This window comes from Kogia breviceps, chromosome 3, assembly GCF_026419965.1.
Source record: "Kogia breviceps isolate mKogBre1 chromosome 3, mKogBre1 haplotype 1, whole genome shotgun sequence".
Lineage (NCBI taxonomy): Eukaryota > Metazoa > Chordata > Mammalia > Artiodactyla > Physeteridae > Kogia > Kogia breviceps.
Genome location: NC_081312.1, coordinates 35,411,568 through 35,433,781, shown reverse-complemented (window position 1 = coordinate 35,433,781; position 22,214 = coordinate 35,411,568). Strand labels below are relative to the sequence as shown.

The 22,214-nt window shown below is 39.5% G+C and overlaps 1 protein-coding gene and 1 long non-coding RNA gene across 2 annotated transcripts in view; one reads left to right on the top strand and one right to left on the bottom strand.

The window, feature by feature from the left end:
• LOC136793784 (uncharacterized) overlaps positions 1–22,214 on the bottom strand; it is a 45,458-nt gene that overhangs the window by 21,684 nt on the left and 1,560 nt on the right. The window contains exon 2 of the long non-coding RNA XR_010839518.1: positions 8,068–8,325. This is a non-coding gene — a long non-coding RNA (uncharacterized lncRNA). The remainder of the gene's footprint in view (positions 1–8,067; positions 8,326–22,214) is intronic.
• Positions 933–13,460, top strand: CCDC196 (coiled-coil domain containing 196). The gene is given in 10 exon segments (XM_059057124.1): positions 933–982; positions 1,087–1,239; positions 2,505–2,601; positions 3,636–3,686; positions 5,330–5,407; positions 5,610–5,693; positions 6,218–6,277; positions 6,645–6,786; positions 13,102–13,145; positions 13,341–13,460. Coding segments are annotated over 10 exon segments (879 nt in total).

The window sequence follows — 22,214 nt, the reverse complement described above, 5'->3', positions numbered from 1 at the left end:
CCCTGTTGGCACAGTGGTTAAGAATCCACCTGCCAACGCAGGGGACACAGGTTCGAGCCCTGGTCTGGGAAGATACCACATGCTGTGGAGCAACTAAGCCCGTGGGCCACAAGTACTGAGCCTGTATGCCACAACTACTGAAGCCCGCATGCTACAGCCCGTGCTCCACAACAAGAGAAGTCACCGCAATGAGGAGACCATGCACTGCAACAAAGAGTAGCCCCCACTTGTCGCAACTGGAGAAAGCCCGCGAGCAGCAACAAAGACCCAACACAGCCAAAAATAAATAAATAAATATTTTTTTTAAAAAAAGATAGGAAACTAATGACAATTGGCTCATGTATTATATTACTCAATATTATACCCATACCTGTATTTGCCAGTTTGGCCTCTATTTTTTTAAATGTATCCTAGAGATATCCCCTCCTCCTCCTAAGTCTCCCAGAGGCAGATGCTTTGTCTTTATCTTTTCCTTACTCACAGAATCCAGTGCTGTGCCCTACAGATACCAGGCATTCCATGGAGGTCAATTGCCATGGAAGATGGTGTTGATGAGTTATTTTTGACAAGCCATCATTTTCTAACACAATAGGAATTCCATAATATAGATGTGTTATGATTCAACCCTATTCAGTCAAAGACTTCAGAATAAAACTTTTGGCATTGGTTAAAGCTAAGGCAAGAACCGCTCAGATGTAGTTAGTAGTATTTTCAGTCAACAAGCTGTCACTGATGTTGGAGTTACATAAAAGACCTGTTAAATCTGTGGTCTTAGCGCCATTGTGACCTCAACCTGTAGCTAAAAATCTGTCCAGTGCAACAGGAGTTTCAAGAACAGCAGCACAAAAATGATGACTTAACTGAATGGAACAAGAAGGCACATATTTTCCAGAAGATCTTTTGTATTCTTAGAGCAGAAGTTTTCCTTCAAGATGACAAGTGCTTCAAACTCTCCAGGATCTTACTTATCTTCCAAAACAAGGTGAGTCTTTGACGGAAGATGCCAAGTGGTAGCTATCCAGGAACGAAAAGAGGGTCTCTGTTATTAGCCCAGGATGAAGGCAAATATAGTGTCTCTTCCCACAGAAGTTCAAAAATAGATGACAACTACTTGAAGGAGTTGAGTGAGGATTTAAAAATAAGGAAGCAGGAACTGCTAGAGATGCTAAAACCTCTAGAAGATAAGAACAAGCTGTTATTCCAGAAGTTGACATCTAACTTGGAGGAAAGACAAAGAAGGTAAGTGTTCCCTTCTCAGGATTTCCTAGAAGGGGGAAAGGCAAGAGAACTTTAATCCATAGGATTTAGCAATGATTATTTATATTTTTTTAAAGGTTTAGACCTTCAGCTATAGTAAATTTAAAAGAATGTAACCACAAAATCAGGGTGGCAAGGAATCCTTCTTCTTTTAGTACAATTAAATATAACTCAGCTCATCTCACAGGGCTACAGTTATTACTTTTCTTCCCAAGAAACTGTTAAGAGACTTTACTATCCTCAATCCATCATGGTCACACAGATAGCTCCTCATTTATGTTTGTGAAATCACTTTAGAATCATGATGGAAGAACAGAGTCATCTATTGCCAAGCAGTGAAATGGTAATCATTTCTGAGCATCAAAGTCCTCTGGATTAGGGTCTGGCCTTACTAAATGTACTAGGCAGTTGAGGTCTTAACTCTTTGCTAGGGCACTCACTGTTCTTGGGATCCACCAACTCTCTTTCCTTTCTAGTTTCAGAGAATCTCACCTTAATGTGTCTACCTTCAGGGAGCTCAGACTTTTGGAGAGCAAATGCCAGGCAGAAAGTTGTAGTCAAGCACCAGCTGTTTACAACCAAGAAACTCAGCCCTCTCAGGGCAAGAGAACACAAAGCCTTGCTTCTTTGCTTATAATTAGAGAGGGAAAAGCACAAAGAACATAAGCATAAGTTAATTAATACCCTTAAAGAATATCCTCTCTTATAGTCATAGATTTTATATTAATTCAGATTTTGTCAGAAACTTCTTGATGGCTTGATTCTCTAGAGGCTACCATAAGGATATAAGTGGGTTCTCCAACTAACTCAAATGTTTTTATGTGGAGAAGCAAAGTAGGGGAGATGGACAGAGGTGGCGGTAGGGAATAATTCTGGGATTTATCCTTAAGACAAGAGGTTCTTCAACTTCCTTCTTCACAGAGGCAAAAAAACACCCCTTTCTACCCCAAAAGTCATATAACAAAACTTCCTTCTGAAGGGGCGGAGAGGAGTCTCACTAGCTGTTGGAGACATAAGTTTTGAGCCTTACAGAGCACAGAATTCATTATAGAGCACATACCTAAGGCAAACGTAGATTAGGAATGAAATTGTCCTTTGGAGACCTTCTATGTCCAAGACTTCCATAAATCTTGTGATTTCAGCCCCTATCTCCTTCTCATGGTAGAGTAGTTTCTGACTGGTCATGGAATATTAATATTTCTTTTTAGGAAGTATTATGTTTTGTGATATCTCTGTCTTCTTTCTAGTCTACAGATCATGAGGCAGATTATGGCAGGGAAGGGGAATGGTGAATCTTCAGTCATTGAGCTCATTAAGGAAGCAGAAGAGATGAAGCAGAATCTGGTAAGAGGTTGGTGGGCACTCCAGGGAATGGCCTTCTGAACAGGACTCTTAATTCCATTGCTGTCAGACAGAGTGCTCATCTCTAGCATTGGTGCTCCAACACTCATAGGTCCTTGATCTAGAAAAGTCCTGGGTGAACCAAAGGGAGTCAGGTGAAATGTTGGGAAGAATAAGAACTAGCTAGCAAAAATTCTATTGTTTTGACTTTTGAAAATCTTTTCATCTAAAGGTTAATGAATACAAGCATATTAACCCCTCACATTTCAGTAGACATAGAAAATAGCCAAAGTAAAAGAAAGGAAAGAGTTTGGTATGAGAGATTCTTTCAAGATTTTTAAAAATTAACAATATAGGACTTCCCTTGTGGCACAGTGGTTAAGAATCCGCCTGCCAGTGCAGAGGACACCGGGTTCAAGCCCTGGTCTGGGAAGATCCCACATGCCGCAAAGCAACTAAGCCAGTGCGCCACAGCTACTGAACCTGTGCTCTAGAGCCCCCGAGCCACAACTACTGAAGCCCGCGCGCCTAGAGCCTGTGCTCCACAACAAAGAGAAGCCACCATAATGCGAAGCCCGCGCACCACAATGAAGCGTAGCCCCTGCTCTCAGCAACTAGGGAAAGCTCTTGCGTAGCAACAAAGAATCAACACAGCCAAAAATAAGTAAATAAAAATATAAATACATTTATTTTAAAAAATTAACAACATAAAGGATCTTAAAAATTAGTGATCTAAGACCCAAAGAAACTGCCATATGATCAGAACATCTTAAGTGTTTCAAGTGTGAGGAACTCGCTACTATATTGATATACCACAATTAGCATAATTAAAGTTACTATTCCAAATTGTTATTATTTATTATCATCATCATCAATCTCATCTCTCATGTCCCTGGGTTTGGGGCTAGGCCCATTTATTGCCTTCCTCTGTGCTTTACTATGCCCCTGCCCCTTAGTACCCCTATTAGTAATTTCTTCCAACTTTAATGACTAGACAAACACGTATTTCTATTTTCTTGCTTTTTCCCCTCCAACAGGAAAGGAAAAACAAGATGCTCTGGAAAGAAATGGAGATGCTATGGAACAAGGTATGTGTGCCTCTAAGGATCTCTTGAAAGTATCTGTCTTACAAACCATAATGCAAAGAAGCTTCCCTTTTTTCTGGTCCACATCCTCATTTTTTCATGTCTGTTTCCACCCATGCCTCATTCCAATTCATTCTCTGATCTTATTTAAAACAATCAAGTAATGTCACTCTTCTTAGGAAAACCCTTTACAGCCATTCCAGGCATAGTCTGGCTCTTGCCTACCTTTCTAGTCTCCTCTTAGAAGTCCTCCCCTCCCACACTGGCCTCCACATGCCAAGACCTTCCTTTCTAAAGACTTTTGCTTTTGCTTTATCCCTGGGCTGTAATGCTATTTTCTTATAGTTGGCTCATTCTCATCCTTCAGGTCTCTGCTTAAATGTCACCTCCTCAGGGAAGCCCTCCTTATTCACTCCACCTGAAAAAGGACATCACCCCCCCAACACTTCCTATTATACAATTCTGTTCATGTCTTTCATAGCACTTTTTATAATATAAGCTCACTATTTTTTTATTTTATTGTGTTATTATTATTTTATTTGTTTCTTATCTCCCTGCCCTGTTCTGGAATACATGCTTCTCCAGTATCTTGATTGTTTTGTTCATCTTGGAATCCCTAGCATGTAGCACAATGCTTGGCACCTAGTAGACAATCTATAAATGTAAGTTGAATGAACTAATACCTGATTCTAATTCCCCTTTGACTTTGCAATAATCACAGCATTGTTTAATATAAAAATAGTATGGCCTTTTGCTGGGAAACCAAGCAGACGTAGAAATTCCTTTGTGGACTAAGCCTTTGGGATCCAAGTGCTTTTTCACAAATTATGAGACCTGAATAGAAGATTGTCTTGTGATATAAACAGGTGTGAGTGTGATCTCTGACTGCTTTTTCCATCTCACCTTTCCACAGATAATTAGGACACTATCAAGCTCTGCATCTTGTACTGAGATCTGCTCCTAGTTCTCAGTGGCAGCTACAAATCAATTCTATGAATTGTGAGAAGTTTTAGTTTCTGAGTTCTTGAGTCTTAGTGATAGGAAATATGCCAGCATCATTCCTCTATCAAAATCCAGTTTCTCCAGAGCTCCCAAAAGACTTTGTATAAGGGATGTCCATATACCTGAGCTTGTGATTGACTTTCCCTTCCCATACTTTTAGACAGTGAGAAATAGAGAGACAAGATCATATGCCTAGTGGTTAAGAAGACAGACTTCAGAGTCCAAGAGATGTGGTTCAAATTCCAGCTCTGTACTTTCCTACCTGAGTGACCCTAAACAAATGATTTAACCTCTCTAAGACTCAGTTTTCTTATCTATAAAATGGAAATAAAAATAGTCCTGTAAGGATTAAATGAGAACATTTGTAATGTAGTAGAGTAAATAAGTAATGTAGTAAGTAGCTTACAGTAGTGATTGACATATAATAAAGGTTCAGTTAATAGTTTTTATTATTATAAGTTTCACTCAACAGACCAGATGGAAGGGCTCATTCCATTCTGAACCTCCTTTGGTAGTACACTTTTCATATCAGGCCCTGAGAGTTTTCTGACTGGAAGGAACCAAAAGATTTGACACCTATTGGCTTTCCACTTCCCTCATGAAGTCCCAGTAATTTAAAGCTTTGCCAAAATGTCTCTCTACAGACATTCAGCACAGAAGAACTCAGTGATCAACAAAAAGCACTGCAGATAAAGAACAAAGCAGACTTACAGGACAGAAAGGCAAGTGGACTGCATGGTGCTTAGAATTTCAAAGTTGTTGATGCCACACAGATGGCAACAGCCCGTTGAGAATCAGGACTGATTAGGGTAGACAGATAGGAAGGATCTGGGCCTTAAGGGTATATTGGATTTACTGTCTGCTAAGACATTGCATTTCTTTCCTGGGACCTCCTTTTCCTTTAGCTCTCTTCTTTCTTCCCAGTCTCCCAAAACCCCCTCATCATCTAGGAAGACCAAGAATGAACTGGAGACATCGTGTGCAGAGAAAGTGAAGGAAATAAGGAAGGTAGTATGATCTTTCTGAAAGTAGTGGCTTTTAGAGCTGATAGATTAGAAATCTTTAATGTAGTAATAATCTGCCTAAGTGTGCTCCTGAACTGATACAAAATTTTATAGGAGATCTGGTTCCCTCGGGGTAATACATTTGAGTCAGAGTGACACGGCAAGTTTCTGGTAAATCATGATAGCTAGAGCAAAGTGGGAAAATCTGTACTAATAATGACAACTTCGAAATAGCTATGTGATGTCAAAACACTTGTTAATTTGGTTTTGAACATTTATTTAGAGATATTATGCTTGTATCTAATATTCCCGAAGCCAACTCATTGATAGAAAACGATCCTGTTCATTTAGCTTTTAGCTTTTTGAGAATGGGATGTACAGGCGATGCCAATTAAGAGGACCAGTTGAAACCAATATATCAGTGAATCTATGACACCATAATTTTGCTATAAAGTCTTTGCAGCATATTGAGAAAACTGATTTCTGATCTCAATTTACTTTGTCGCCAGAGGCTCTTTCTTCCACCAGGAAAAGCAACAGAGGAAAATGGAATGGGTCAGGTATCAGGAACAAGCTAACTTCATTCAGGTACTAAGTCTTCCAAGGCTGGACACAGGGTACAATTTCATTCATGCAATATAGAGGCTTTTAGTTTCCTAATGGTAAACCTGATCCTCTCATCTGGATTACCAATTGTCATGCTAAAAGAAATGTTTTGTGGGAAGATGACTGAAGAGACCTATCTCCAGCTTCACCTTGAGTATAGCACTTTTTCCCTATGATCTTGATTTTGCCCTATTTGAAATGGGGGAAAAATCACACATAATTTCTGCCCACTTTTAAAGACTGAGCATGATAGGGTCATTTTTAAACTTTGAGTAAAAAGGATTCAGGTAATAGTGGATTTAGAGAAGCCAATACTATATGAGTAGTTTTGAAAAATGTTCTCTTATAGAATAACTTTAATGGCGAAGTGATTGAGCTGAGAATTGAAGCCTTGAAGAACTACCAGAAGCCCAATGATCTGAAGTTATCACTGTACGTACGGCAGAATTTTGAGCCAAAGCAAGCATTTTTGAATCTTCCTGGGTTCTGAGGTAGGTAGAGTATCATAGGTACACAATTTGAGGTTTGTTTTGTTTTACATTGGAGATCCCATTACCTGTAAAGTGATAACACAATACCTGGCACACAGTAAGTTAGTTAGCAGTGTTATAATAAATGTTTTCACTATCATCATCATCATTATTACACTGAAACTCTTATATCAAGATAAGGATTCCTCTAGTGGAAATAAAATTTTCCTTTGTAAAGACTGAGTAATATATTGTGTGCTTAGCATATGTAGTTGATACATAGTTGACACCTGATAAAATATTAGTTTTCTCCTCACCTCATCCCCTTTCTTAGGAATTAGAGTAGTTCGATCTCATAAATCTTATTGGAATAGACTCTGCTATTTCAGAATAGAAGGTCAAAGAGACATCCGACAATGGTTGTGAGTTTCACCAATCCAGATATTCCTCTGGGAGTTTCACCATTTCCGGACCCCAAAGAATTTATGGCATCATTAGAGGAAATCATATAGCTTATCATCAACAAATAAAGGAATGGTTTCTGAGGGACAGGAAGAAAGGGCTCTTAAATTTTCATGGATCTATGAATCTGAACTCTGTAATTTTAAAAAGAGACATGCAGGGGCTTCCCTGGTGGCGCAGTGTTTGAGAGTCCGCCTGCCGATGCAGGGGACGCAGGTTCGTGCCCCGGTCCGGGAGGAACCCACATGCCGCGGAGCCGCTGGGCCCACGAGCCATGGCCGCTGGGCCTGTGCGTCCAGAGCCTGTGCTCCACAACGGGAGAGGCCACAACAGTGAGAGGCCCGTGTACGGCAAAAAAAAAAGAGGCATGCAATAAGAAATCATGGCTAAGGGATGCCTATGTTCTATCAGTATCAATATATATATCTCTAATTTCTTCTCAATCATATTCCATAAGGGTTTGAATAACTTATAAAATCACACACAGCATGAAGATCAAATAAACAGATGACTAAATCAAGGCAAAGGGAAAATAAGTTGAAGCCAGGTAAATACATAAAAATGTGTAATGAAAGTACCATACAGTTGGTACAGGTAGGCTTCAGTCTTGGTTATGAATTTCCCCAAAAAAGAAACATGAATTTATGGTGTCCACAAAATAAAAATAAACCAAGTTCTCAGAAGAAACACAGGTTTTACTGGTACTGAAATGAGAGAGAAATTTCTCTTCCAGGTCCTCACCAGGGGAACAGGACATTCTATGTGTGTCATAGTAGCTAATGTCCTCAAAAATATTTCTAAAATAAATTCAGAATCTAAATTTCCTTGGCTGTTTCTTACCTGTTCCTTGGCACAATATGATAAGAAATTATTGATGTGAACTTTTTTTAAAAGCGATGGATCAGCTCAAGATGATTTGGTCCAGGTCCATAGCACTCTGTTGGTCTGACGTGATCCATATTTAAAATTTAGAAAATCTGGATGATTGGAGGAACTACCTATCCTTCAGCCAGTGTTCCATTCATGTCTCTCTTTTAACTGTTGTTCTGATAAGAATTGGAAAGCAGAAAGCTTGAGGTTTTCTTCTCCAATAAGAACCTGGAATACAATCAGAAGCAGTATAAAGTCATTAAGATGCAAATTAAAAAGATAGAGGAGGGGAGGGTTATGAGGGCGAGAGATCCGCGTCTTATTTCATTTAAAATTAGCTGAAAGTCATCTCAAGGGATCCATAGAATAAGGAGCCAAAAATCTTTTCACTCTGGATTCAAATCAAGCCAAGAAAATAAATAGTGAAAGATTCCATTCAGCGTGATCGCCGCGGAAGATTTTTTTTCCTTTGCTTGCAGAACACTGAATCTCTGAACTCTGAACTAGAACAGCCCACAGATCAACATCCTCTTTTCTATTCTCTCCTCTAATGCTTCTGGAGTATTAAGCGATAGGACACTAAACTGTTCAGTTACCACAAGCGCATGTAGCCACAGGCATGTGTGACCCATTGCTTGTGTGTTATTGATTGCACATGCATTGAGCACTTATTGTAGACCAGTTTCATTTTCTAATACACACATACACAAAATCTCTGAGTTTGTTTGAGCCCAAGTGAGATATGAAATTTAAGTCTTAGATTTTGGTTTTATTGACCTATTTATAACCTAGTGTTTAATTATTGAAAAGAAAACAAAAGAAATATTAACTTTCTTCATAGAGGGATTTTTAAAGTAGTTATATTAAGATATTATTACCAACAGTAACATGTGTTGTAAATGAAAAACAAATGTAGTTTTCTATAATAGAAAGTAAACATAATAAATATACAGAGAACAAAATTTTAGTATTCTAACACAGTGCTGAACCCTAAGGCCTGTTTTAATCTTTATTAGGAAGTGAGATCAGCAAGATGTAAAGAGTTTTAAAGAAAATCAGCACCAAACTGAAACTCTTCTCCTTGATGCCATCAAGGTGTCAAGTTTGAAAGGATCAAAAAAGGAATGATTTTCTCACTGTGATTTATAGTATTTAATGCTGTGTTCCAGCACCTCCTAAATTTATTGCAGGTGCCTCGTAAAATCATCTCACCATCAAATTTTGGGAAATAGCAATTTACTGGGAAAAGCACTGGATTTAGAGTCAGATATATGAGTTGCAGGCCTTACTCTGAGGCTAGTTATTTAGATGACCTGGACCAAGTCATTTTGTTTCAGTGTTTTTCTTTATCTCAAGCAACCATAACATATTATAGAGCATGTTGAAAACATGTTTTGTGTAACCTTCACAATGACTCTACGGGGTAGGTATTATAGAACAAGAAACTAGTTCAGAGAAGCCAGGCTTCTGACTGCGTATCAAAAGCTCACCTCCTAAAAGATGCTATAAAGTGACAGTGTTCCAGTATGTGATTTCTGATGACTCTTCCACATCTAAAGGCTATCATTTGAATTCAAGCTTATCACTTGTTTAATGTATAATCCTCCCAATAAAGAATCATACCCCCAACATTAATTTGTTCAGTAACAAAAGAACTACTACTTCCAAAAGGGGTTGACAGATTTGTAATTCTGCATTTAGACCAGTAGGTGGCACCAATCACATCCAGGCCTTTAGTCCATAAACAGTGGTAATTCAGGAACCTGCAGGGAGCCATCAGTCTTCTATTGCCCTTAGGACAAAATGTGCTACATTTATGTATCAAATGAAAAAATTAAAAGATCTATTGGTGTTTGCTGCCATGCTTTGTGACACTGAGGTGTATCACTGGCAGCCTTGATTATCCCATATTAAATTCAGCATTCTGCTGCAAAATCCATACCTATTATTCCACTCCATGAACTACAGTGTCCTCCATTCCAAAAACAGCCACTGTCCTGCCCTCCACAATCTCTAATACTGTTTGTTTTTTTTCTACCACAGATAAATCAGGCGATCAGGACAGGGAATTTAAAAATCAGGCAATTGCACAAGGTGGGGACCTTTTGAAGTTTAAGTACTTAGTAGTGTTCCTGGATAATGTTCCTTTTCCTCTAGTTTCAAAAGAATTTAATTTCACAGATCTGTCTTAAAGGATTGAATGTAATTTTGGACACACCTTCCAGCAAATCAGGGTACAGGCCCTTCTGTTATAGGCATTTCCAAGTAGAGGGAGGGTTATCGCACTGCTCCTCGCCAAGAATTCCTCCTCCCACATCGATTGTCCTGTGTGCTTGTTGGCTGCCCTGCAGTGGTGTGATGTTTGGTTGGCAAAATATAATCCTGTGTTAATACTGACTTTGTAACACTTCAAGCAATCCCTACTTGCAAATTCCCTTGAGGCCCAGGTTGTATGTATCATTAGCCAGGTCAGTCTCATCGGTTTAACATACTTCATCATCACCTAGTCTTTGTTGTTGTTGTTGTTTTCTGGTACTGGGGCCTCTCACTGTTGTGGCCTCTCCCGTTGTGGAGCACAGGCTCCGGACGTGCAGGCTCAGCAGCCATGGCTCACGGGCCCAGCCACTCCGCGGCATGTGGGTTCCTCCCGGACCGGGGCACGAACCCGCATCCCCTGCATTGGCAGGCAGACTCTCAACCACTGTGCCACCAGGGAAGCCCCTCACCTAGTCTTATAGAAGAGAAAAATATTTTATATCCATGGTGAAGTCTTTCCAGAGATGGGTCACATTTGAAGGGATTTACTTCCAGACCAGTATAAAATTACAGTTTGACCGAGTGTAAGGCAGCCCTTCCCAGGCCTCTGTAGAGTCAAGAGAGCAGTTCTTGGCCTTCGGCAGTCACCTATCTTAGAGCGCACGGGCAGAAGCAATCTTTAAATTCAGCTGTTTCCCATCACACCTGCCAGTGTTTAAAGAAGAGGTTTATCTTCCATAATAATAGAACTGGTGATAAGACACTTGACTCTGACAGCCTTGCTTTTCTCTCCTCCCCTATCCCACCCCCAAACGCCCACCCCAACTCTTAGCATTTCCTTGAGCTCTTTTAAGAAGCTGAAGGTTGCACGTGAATATTTTGCTACACTTATAAATTCAGATGAAAGCCCAGTGCAGTGGGAAATGAATACTCTTGAGACCTTATTTATTCTATAACTCCCTCTGTTCTGAAAGCAAGTCATTCTCCCCAGCTTCAACCTTTACTTCACTTTAGTATTACTCCTCCTGATGGCTGAATATACTCCAGCAGGTGCTGCTGAAAGGAAAATAGTAGTGTTAAGCTAAAATTCTGAAAGGCAGGGGCAGAAACCCACAGCTGGCTCCAATCTGAGTCCTTGATAAATAGCATTGCCCTCAAATACAGGCTTTTTCAAGCTTTGCAGCAACTTGAACCTTTTGAATGTCAGCCTTCGGTTCATGGTATTAGTAGCTCATGAAGTTAACTTTTTAAAAAAAAAATTTATTTAAATTTATTTATTTTTAGTTGCATTGGATCTTCGTTGCTGCACACAGACTTTCTCCAGTTGCAGGGAGCGGGGGCTACTCTTCGTTGCGGTGCCCGGGCTTCTCATTGCAGTGGCTTCTCTCGTGGAGCACAGGCTCTAGGTGCGCGGGCTTCAGTAGTTGTGGCATGCGGGCTCAGTGGTTGTGGTGCATGGGCATAGTTGCTCCGCGGCATGTGAGATCTTGCCCGGACCAGGGATCGAACCCGTGTCCCCTGCACTGGCAGGCGGATTCTTAACCACTACGCCACCAGGGAAGTCCGAAGTTAATTTCTAAACTAGCTCATTCTTTCACTTCCTATAAAACTCCACAGAAGTCCAGGGGAAAACAAAAGTCTTCTTTCCGAAATATAAATTTTGAAGGTTGAAAAAAAAGTAAACTGTACCTGTATTGATATTATGATTATTTCAGTGAACGACAATATATTCTAAACTTTTTTGCATCACACAATCAGGAGAGCAGAAGGTTGTCTAGGATTAGGTTGTCATACTTAGTTAATAGAAAGAAGATCCCCAGTTAAGTTTGAATTGCAGATAAACAATAAATGTTGAGTTTAAATATGTCCCAACTATTGCATGGGACATACATATACTAAAAATCATTTGGTGTTTATTGAAATTCAAATTTAACTGGGTGTTCTATATTTTAGTCTGGCAACGCTCACCTAGGACTGACTCACCACAGAGCCTGTTCAGCACCCTACAATTCTCCCTCTTTCCCTTTTTATTCTCTCCCTTTCTCTCTCAGTCTGTGCCTGTTTTTCTCTCTGCCTCCTCTTTCTCATCCCCAACCCCACCTCCATCTTTTGTTTGTTCTCCCCTGTCCACAGTCAGCCATTTTTGTGGAATATGTGTCTGGGTTACCAGAGGGTGTGCAGATAGGTGCGTGATTTATCATCTCATTTCTTCATTTAAAAGTTGTATTTGGGGCTTCCCTGGTGGCGCAGTGGTTGAGAGTCCGCCTGCCGATGCAGGAGACTCGGGTTCGTGCCCTGGTCCGGGAAGATCCCACGTGCCGCGGAGCAACTAGGCCCGTGAGCCATGGCCGCTGGGCCTGTGCGTCCGGAGCCTGTGCTCCGCAACGGGAGAGGCCGCGGCAGTGAGAGGCCCGCATACCGCAAAAAAAAAAGTTGTATTTGAAGCACACTTTGTAGGCTCTCAAATAAAATTGTTTTTACTTGATGTAATCTTCAAACGATTTTTTTTTCCTGTGGGACATGAGCTCTCAATGAAAAAAAAAAGGTTTGCCACTTCAACTTTAAAAACATTGTTTGATGAAGTTATTTTCTAAAACAACAATTAGAAAATCTACATCAATACTAGTACCAGAGTCAGTCCTACAGTCATATGGTACTATGATGAATGCTAATAGCCTTGCAACTCAAAATAAAACTAGGATTTTTTTACTCAAAGAAAGCTCTCATTTTCCTAATTTTCCCCATCAGGTACCATGGACACTGCAACTATGAGCAGAGCAACTACTGGCAAAGTGAATCTAATGTGAAAATTACTTTGGTTTTCGAAATCATTTCAAAGGCTTGAATAGATAGTGGGTGTAGAATTTTGGAATGCATTTGTTAATATTTTTAGTATTCTAATTTAATATTTTTAGAGGATTTGCAAAATGAGTGCCAGGACACTTGGTGCTTTAGCTGTCATTTTTTTCTGTTTTTTCCTGTCTTAGAGAATTCTGGGCGCAAAGACCTACACGGAACAACAAGGAGCTAAAGGAAGTCAGTTTGATGAAGAAAGAGGGAAGCTCTTTTTTCTGAGGTCAAGGCCAGATGAAGCTCTGAAGGATTAGAAGGCTTTCACTCCCTTTGCTTTGGACAGATTTAAAGACTAGCCATTTGAGTTAATTAAAATCTCTCAAACCTTTGTTTTAAGTGCTATTTCCACTCTCTCTCCCCTCCACAATGGGTGGAAATGCTAGTTAGATGCTTGGCCTTAAGCATGTCAGGAATTTAGTCATTTAGGGATTGTAAACAGCCTCTGATTATTTTGATAGCTTTTGATTTTTGAAATGACTAGATTCAAACTACATTGTATGTTGTTAACAAGTCCATAAAAAGCTGCCCCTCTCCACCTCTGAAGTGTTTAATTCTGGGCAGATCCTCCACTAGCAAATGAGCAAAAGTAGTTACAAAATAAGGAAATAATACTCCATAGACTCCTCTTACTCTTTCACCCACCACACCCATCTGCCCTGTTGATACTGCCTCCTAGTTATCTATTCCTTGAATATCTTCTGCCTTCCCAGTGCCACTGTTTTAGTTCAGGCTCTCTTTCCTGCCTGGATTACCACAGCCTCTTTAACTAGTTTCCCTGATTCCAGCCCCTCTAATCCACCTTCCACAGCACCACTGAAACTATCTTTTCTAAAAGAGAAATGAGATCATGTCACGTTCCTACTGATTTCCCCTTTATACTTCAGTATAAAGTCCAAACTCCTTCACAAAACACATAAAGATCTGCCTCTTGCCTACATCCCCAGTCTCATCTTTCACTGTAACCCCCTTCCCTCATACGTCTACAGTGAGCTGCACAGAACTAGCTGCAGTTCTCCTGATGCACCATGAGTTCTGTTATATCCATGCCTTTGCACAAAGCTGTTCCTCTGCCTGAACGATTCTTCTCTTCTTGTCTCCTTGACCGTTGTCTATTTGACCTAAGGGCCAAGTTTGGTGCCCTTCTACTATCCCACTAATTCTCAATCCTAGTTGTGTATCAGAATATTCTTGGGAGCTTTTAAAAACACCAATTCACTAAGCCCCTCTCCAGATCACGTAAATTATGATCTCTGAGGGACTTCTCTGGTGGCGCAGTGGTTAAGAATCCGCCTGCCAATGCAGGGGACCCAGGTTCGATCCCTGGTCCAGGAAGATCCCACACGCCATGGAGCATCTAAGCCCGTGCACCACAACTACTGAGCCTGCACTCTAGGGCCTGCGAGCCATAACTAGTGAAGCCCGTGTGCTGCAACTACTGAAGCCCAGGCGCCTAGAGCCTGTGCTCTGCAACAAGAGAAGTCACCGCAATGAGAAGCCAGCCCGCGCACCGCAAGCGAAGAGTAGCCCCAGCTAGCCGCAACCAGAGAAAGCCCACTTGCAACAAGGAAGACCCAACGCAGCCAAACATAAATAAATTTTTTAAAAAAAATTATGATCTCAGAGAGGGCAAAGACATCTGTATTTTTTAAAAAGGTCCCCAGGAAATTCTTATGTGCAGCCAGGTTTCAGAATCATTGTTCAGGCTACCTTACATCTACCATAACACTTAGCGAACTATCTTGCAATTGTTTATTTACCCAGCTATTGATCTCCCTTACCAAATTGTGAGCTCTTTGAGGCCCAGGACTGTGTCTTCTTCATCTTTTCACTTTGATCACCTAACACAGTACCTGGGATTTGATAGAGCCTCAGGTATGGCATAAGGCCACAGAGAGTTAATTCCAAAGTCCCAGGTCTATTGACACCCTGTCTTGTGTCAGTATGATACCACTGGATCATACTGTAGTCCCTGAGATCTTCAGATCTTTTCTTTAATTAAGTTGTCATTAATTTCCTATCTCATGTCAATATGAGGAAAGTTGATGTGTTACAAAACACTTCATGACCTGTAGGAATCCCTTGTATGGTGTAATGAGTAAAGTAAGCCAACTAAGTAAAAATCTTCTCTCTCCCAAGGTCAATTTACATTTTTAAAGGTTGCTTTAAAGGCAGATTTTTTAAAATGTACTTTCAGACTGGAAAACTTTACATGAAATCATAGAATTTGGGCATTAGATGGGACTTTAACCAAGTATAAATCTCCATCACTTTACAGAAGAGGACACTGAAGTTCAGATATGTTGAAAGGGTGTCCAAAGTCCCATATGTTACTGTCCCACGGTAACAGTTAAGCTAATTACCAGAGCCTGGTATTATTACTGCCAATTCATATTCCAATTTAACTCATATCTTTCCTCTTTTGACCACAAAAATAACAGGCTCTGCAGTCCTGAGACAATTAGTTTCATGTTTTACCAACTGAGTTAGCTGAGTGTGTAGTACACATTCTGTTTCAAGAAAGCCACATCTGTTCTTATCTAGGCCCTCTGTGCTTTAGCAGTCCTGAAAGATTTTCCAAGTCAATTGGATTAGACAGAGCAATGAGAACAAAAATCAGGAATATAAAATCTGATTGTACCACTATCTGGAACACATCATTTAATCACAAGGCCTTTGATTCCTATTTTAAAAATTGGATTAAAAGAACACCATTCAAATGTTTTAAAATCATGTTTTTTGTGTGTTTGTTTTTACCCTTGAAATGGGTTTAGATGAGTATCTGACCTTTTTCCCCCCTTTTTTTTTGTTAACCAAAGCATGAAATAAACAATTCACTAGCTAGCAGAGATGTGTAACTTCTTAAAAAGTGAATCATTTGCCATCTCTAAACTACTGAAATTGTATGTTCATTATTATTAGGCTTATCACCTTTCCCTCAAATGTTCCAAATCTTTCAATTTCTTCAAAGCACAAAACTGAAATATTATAGCCTTTTTTTTTTTTTACTGTCTTTAAGACTTCACATTGGATTCCGACTTTCACCTATATGGCAGTGCAAAGTTATCAGTTAGATTGGCTGGCTATGCCTGGATGTCTGCATTTTGATAAGTCCAGAATATGGATCTCAGCTTTGTGGGTACAAATTTATTCGGTCAACTTACCCAACAGATCAGAGACTCACTCGAGATACCCAAACTCCCAAGAGAATCACTGATAAATCCAATATTATTTTAAATTACAGGGAGGGCTGTTTCTTCCAATATGGTTGGAATATGTCTATATTTAGGGCATTCCCATCTCAGAATCAAATTATTAGTAAAACTGAATTAGTAATCAGAAAATATGGCACTGAAACATTACAATTTTTTTTATACTCATAATATTCCAGTTATGTTTCTCTGAGAATAAAATCACTGATACTCTTGACTGTACTTGGGAGATACTTTTCAATTTTAAATTCAACTGAGGAAAACTCTATCCCATCAGCAAAACATTTAATAACCATAATCTTGGGTAGTACTATTTTTGTGGCTTATCTCATTTATTTTACCTTGACATTCAAGCTATTCAAAGAATATTTGCTAACATTTCACCCCCAAAAGTTGCTTTTTTGCAATGACTACAAAGTGATTTGTAATGTTTGTCACACTTCTTTCCTAAATGAAATAAGGCCAACAACAACAGTCTGCTATTTTCATCTTTAATCTAGAATTGCAGTCATCAAAGGGGACAAGGGACAGTATGCAACATTTTGCCTTACTCTTTTCGATCCAGGCAGAAAAATCCAGCTTTAAAATTGTTCGTGTGAACTCTGGCCACGTTAGCTGGTGTCTCCTTTTATAGGCAGAGGCTTCTGCAAGCTGTTACATGCCAAGGCAAATTTCTAACAGCCCCTCTGGTACCTTGGGAGTAGCCTGCACTGCTAACAATTCAAAGTCCCTATTGCCTTATATGTTCTGTATTTCATCATCAAATATTAGGAAATGGGAAGAAAACAAAGTTCTGTGTTGGAAAGGGATACACGCTCTGCACCCAATCAATCCCACAGCAGGCGATACACAGGCAGATAAATATGAAATGTAATTATTACATGGTAAAATTAGATTTTTCAGCACAACTGAAAAATCCATCATCTCTGCTTCCTTCACCAATTCATTTATGCTTTCTAACATTTCAAACTTCCACTGAAGGTTCATTTTAAGCTAAACTACTGTATAAACATTCCTATCGACCATACTTCCTCCAATTATTAGTCAACCTGGGAGAAAATGAGGTTACTTAGGTTAACAAAATAATTTTTTGTTGCTTTTATACAGACAAAACTATTTTTCTAGGGTAGTTGCGCTTTGATTATATGGAAACCAATTAATAATAATAATTTTTGATTTTTTTAAAAAGCTCACTTAAACTTAATCCATGTCAGTGGTTAAGTTTGGGACTATTTTTTCTTTTCTTTATTAAAAATATTTATTTATTTATTTATTTGGTTGGTTTCACCGGGTCTTAGTTGAGGCAGGCGGGCTTCTTAGTTGCGTCTCACGGGTTCCTTAGCTGTGGTACGTGGGCTCCTTAGTTGTGGCATGTGAACTCTTAGTTGCAGCATGCATGTAGGATCTAACTCCTGGACCAGGGATCGAAGCTGGCCCCCCTGCATTGGGAGCACGGAGTCTTAACCACTGTGCCACCAAGGAAGTCCCAAGGACTATTTTTTCTTTACTTGTTTATACTGAGTACTAAAAACGGAAGGCCTTGTAGACAGAGCCCTTTTAAGAAATTAAATAGTTTCTGGACACTTAATGTTACTTTTCCATTTAACAAGTCTCATTCTCCTTTCCCTTATCTAATAATTTCCTCATCTTCTAGCAAATACTGTCCTCCTCCTCTTTTGTCTACACTTTCTTTGAATTAAGGAGGGAGAAAAACCAGTGCTTTCTTTAGAAATAAAACTTTTTGGTTTCTGGTTTCCTTCTTTTATCAGGTAAGCAGCCATATAAATAAGTGGTGACCTTGTACATTTGTAAATTGTCAGGACACACAGGGAAGAGCTTCTCTATCTTCTGAATATTAACATGAAACAATGTGGGTGGTATCAAATGTATAAATTAAAGCCCTCAGAAAAGATTAAAATCTATAGTAATGGTAGAGAGAGACAGGAGATTTTGTGTGTGTGTGTGTTGGGGGGTGGGTGGGTGTTACGCATTTATTTTCCCAACTGGTATGCTAATTCAGATGCCTTAATGGAAGTATCCAGCTTTTCAACTTTTTATCACCAGAAACAATTTTAAGTCTCAGTTGACATTTCAGTTTAAACCCTTTCTGACTAACTACTAATCTATCAAGGCACTAGGCCTTACATATGGTACCCAGATGCATCCTCGCTTGATCTTTGTCTATTTGGTAGGGGTTCATCTGATCCTGATCCTCTGGGTGAGCACATGACTGAGGCCAACCAATTAGAAAATGTTATTGCCTTTGCCTTAATGCTTTGGGATGGAGACATGACCTAAACTTGTGGTTTCCAAGATTTTGGTCTCAGGACCCCTTTACACTCTTAAAAATTATTGAGGACTCCAAAGAGCTTTTGTTTAAGTAGGTTATACCCATTGGTATTTACTATATTAAAATTTTTAAAATATAAGAATATACAAACACACATTCCATTAGCTATCAGTGATGACATCACTACACATCACAAAGCCTCTGGAAAACTCTACTGTATCCAATGAGAAAATGAGAGGGGAAAGACACATAATGGCTTAGTATTAGTATGAAAATACTTTTGACTTTGTAGATCCTCTGAAAAGATCTTGGAGTCTCCCGGTGTCCCTAGATGGACTCAAAAACTACTCATCTAAATTATAGCTTACAGAAGCCAATACATGTCTGAACTTCCTAGCTGCATGAGCCAATGAATTCCTTTAGGCTTAAACTAGCGTCAGTCACTTGCAACCAAAACCAGCCTCATTAATCTGGATTTCCAGTTGGGGACCTCAGAGGAAGAGAGTAAGTGTGAGGAAAAATACAAAGGACTGTGGCACAAAATTATTCAAGCAGCAATCTGGGCAGCAGAATATAATATCAAAAGCCCAAGGAAGGAAAAGTTCAATTAATTTTAATAAACATGGCAGACATCGGAAAACATTGTCCTAGTTGTTCCCAAACTCCATGAGAAATTGATGTGGCTCAGCTCCACTTTGCTAAAAGATAGCAAGGGCATTAGAACTAAAACCAAAATGTCAATTTCATTAGTAGGACTGACTAAATTTATCTTATTAGACTTTGGAAATTTCTAGTTTAGAAAACTACTTCTTGGGGAAAAGCATTAGGCTATTTAGGTCAAAAATTTAAAATTTCCCCAGTATTCTCTACTCTATAGAGCTGTATTTTCTCTAAAAATGTGTCTAATTTCTAAATCTCAGCTTTTTATTTCTTTTTAAAAATTATTTATTTATTTTTGGTTGCGTTGGGTCTTCATTGCTGTGTGTGGGCTTTCTCTAGTTGCATTGAGCGGGGGCTGCTCTTTGTTGTGGTGTGCAAGCTTCTCATTGCGGTGGCTTCTCTTGTTGCGGAGCACGGGCTCTAGGCCTGTGGGCTTCAGTAGCTGTGGCCCGCAGGCTCTAGAGCGCAGGCTTAGTAGTCGTGGCGCACGGGCTTAGTTGCTCCGCGGCATGTGGGATGTTCCCAGACCAGGGATCGAACCCGTGTCCCCAGCATTGGCAGGTAGATTCTTAACCACTGGGCCACCAGGGAAGTCCCTAAATCTAGCTTTTAGAGAAACTTCTGAACATTCTTTTCTAATAGGCTGAGTTTGTAATTTATATGTTTACACAGTAATCTATTACCACCTGTACTGGGTTGAATAGTGTCCCCTCAAATTTCACATCCACATAGAACCTTGGAATTTGGAAATAGGGTCTTTGGAGATGTGATTAGTTAAGATGAGGTCATACTGGATTAATATGTGCCCTAAATCCAATGACTGGTATCCTTATAAGAAGGGCAAGTAAAAATGCACACAGGGAAGAAGCCCATGTGAAGACAAAGGCAAAGACTGAGTGATGCAACTGTAAGTCAAGGAACTCCAAGGATTGCAGGCAACCACTGGAAGATAGAAAGAGGCAAGGGAAGAATTCTTCTCTAGAGACTTTAGAGTGAGCATGGCTTTGCTGACACATTGATTTTATATTTCTGGCCTCTAGAACCATGAGAGAATAAATTTCTGTTGTTTTAAGTCACTGAGTTTGTGGTACTTAGTTACGGCAGCCCTAGGAACTAATACATTGCCTAATTCAGTCAGTCAAAAGTTCATCTTAACTCTATTACCCTTCCTTTGGGGAAAATACTATGTTAAAATCAACCAGAGCTTCACCTTACATCCATTTTTAAAAAGAATGTGCTAAATACACCTAACAAAATTTACCATTTTAATCATTTTAAAGTGTACAGTTCAGTGGCATTAAGTATATTCAAAATGTTGCTTGCACCCATTTGTAATCCACTCAGTTGTGGCTATTAGCCAATCGGGAAAGAGGCAAAAGTAGAATAAGCCTTAGTGGAAGAATAATGCATTACCAAATTTGTTCTTGCTTACATCTAGTGCTAATGAGGAGAGTCTAACCCCAGAAAAGCCAGTAAACTTTTGCCTTATTTATATTGAAAGTGTGATTAACCACAGGAAAACTAAAGTACTAGGAGGACTAAATGTAAATACACCAGTACCAGAAAAACTCAACTGTCCTTCGTTCAGTAATTCACTACTGATAAATTTTCATCTTTATAATGAAAGTCATTATGACAGCCAAGTGTTTACCCATCTTTTATGTTCTCAGTTAGTGTAAACTCAATTTTCATTATTAAAATCTCAGGAATGGAGATAATAAATCCCCGGGCACTTCTAATGCTTTATATACAAACTCTGAACTTTTCCACTTTCTACCCGCCCCGCCCCGCCCCACAAATATGTTCCTGAGACATTTATCAATCTTTGGAAATGCTACTCTCTTCCTACTTTCCAGAAAGTTTTCTTTGTTGTAACACTTGATTCCCAGATGAATTCTGAAGAAATGTCACATGGTAACAGGAGTTAAAAAGCATGTGGATACTGCAATATTCATCCAATAACCAGCAGTAAAACAAAAAGTCCCACTAGACATAAAGGTCACTAGGCTTTTCCTGTGTATATTTTGTTAGAGCTTCCTAAATTCAGCTGAGATGAATATACTTGAGGAAAATTGTTGAAAGACAAGCATCTATTATAATTGTCCAGTTTAATTCTATTAACATTACTTCTTTTCAGCAATTTTAGCAGGTTTAACAAACTAACCTCCATATACTTTAAAAGGTTTAATTCACCTTCACCCTTCCCAATTAAAATTTTTTAAATGAATTTATTATTTATTTATTTATTTTTGGCTGTATTGGGTTTTCGTTGCTGTGTGCGGGCTTTCTCTTCTTGCATTGAGTGGGGGCTACTCTTCGTTGCGGTGCGTGGGGTTCTCACTGCGGTGACTTCTCGTGGCGGAGCACAGGCTTCAGTGGTTGTCGCTTGCGGGCTCTAGAGTGCAGGCTCAGTAGTTGTGGCGCATGGGCTTAGTTGCTCTGTGGCATGTGGGATCTTCCCGGACCAGGGCTCGAACCCCTGTCCCCTGCACTGGCGGGCAGATTCTTAACCACTGAGCCACCAGGGAAGTCCCCCAATGTGAATTTCACCATTGCTGCTTTTATAGATAAAGTCCCTTGTTTTCTGTTATTTGTGAAACAAAAGTGCCAGTTTCTTTCCATGAATAATAACGGAACATTCTAAATTGAAAGGGTGCTTATCTACCAGCTTATATAAAGGATAAAGAAAAAGACCCTAATTCATTTAAGGTTACCAAACCTATAGTGGGCAGGATTAGAATTTATCTCTCTGAAAATTCAAGACATTTTGAAATCATTTCAAATTTGGGGGCGCTAGAGGGAATAAAGATAGAAAGGTAATGTAACCAACCATTTGCTCATCTTTAGTT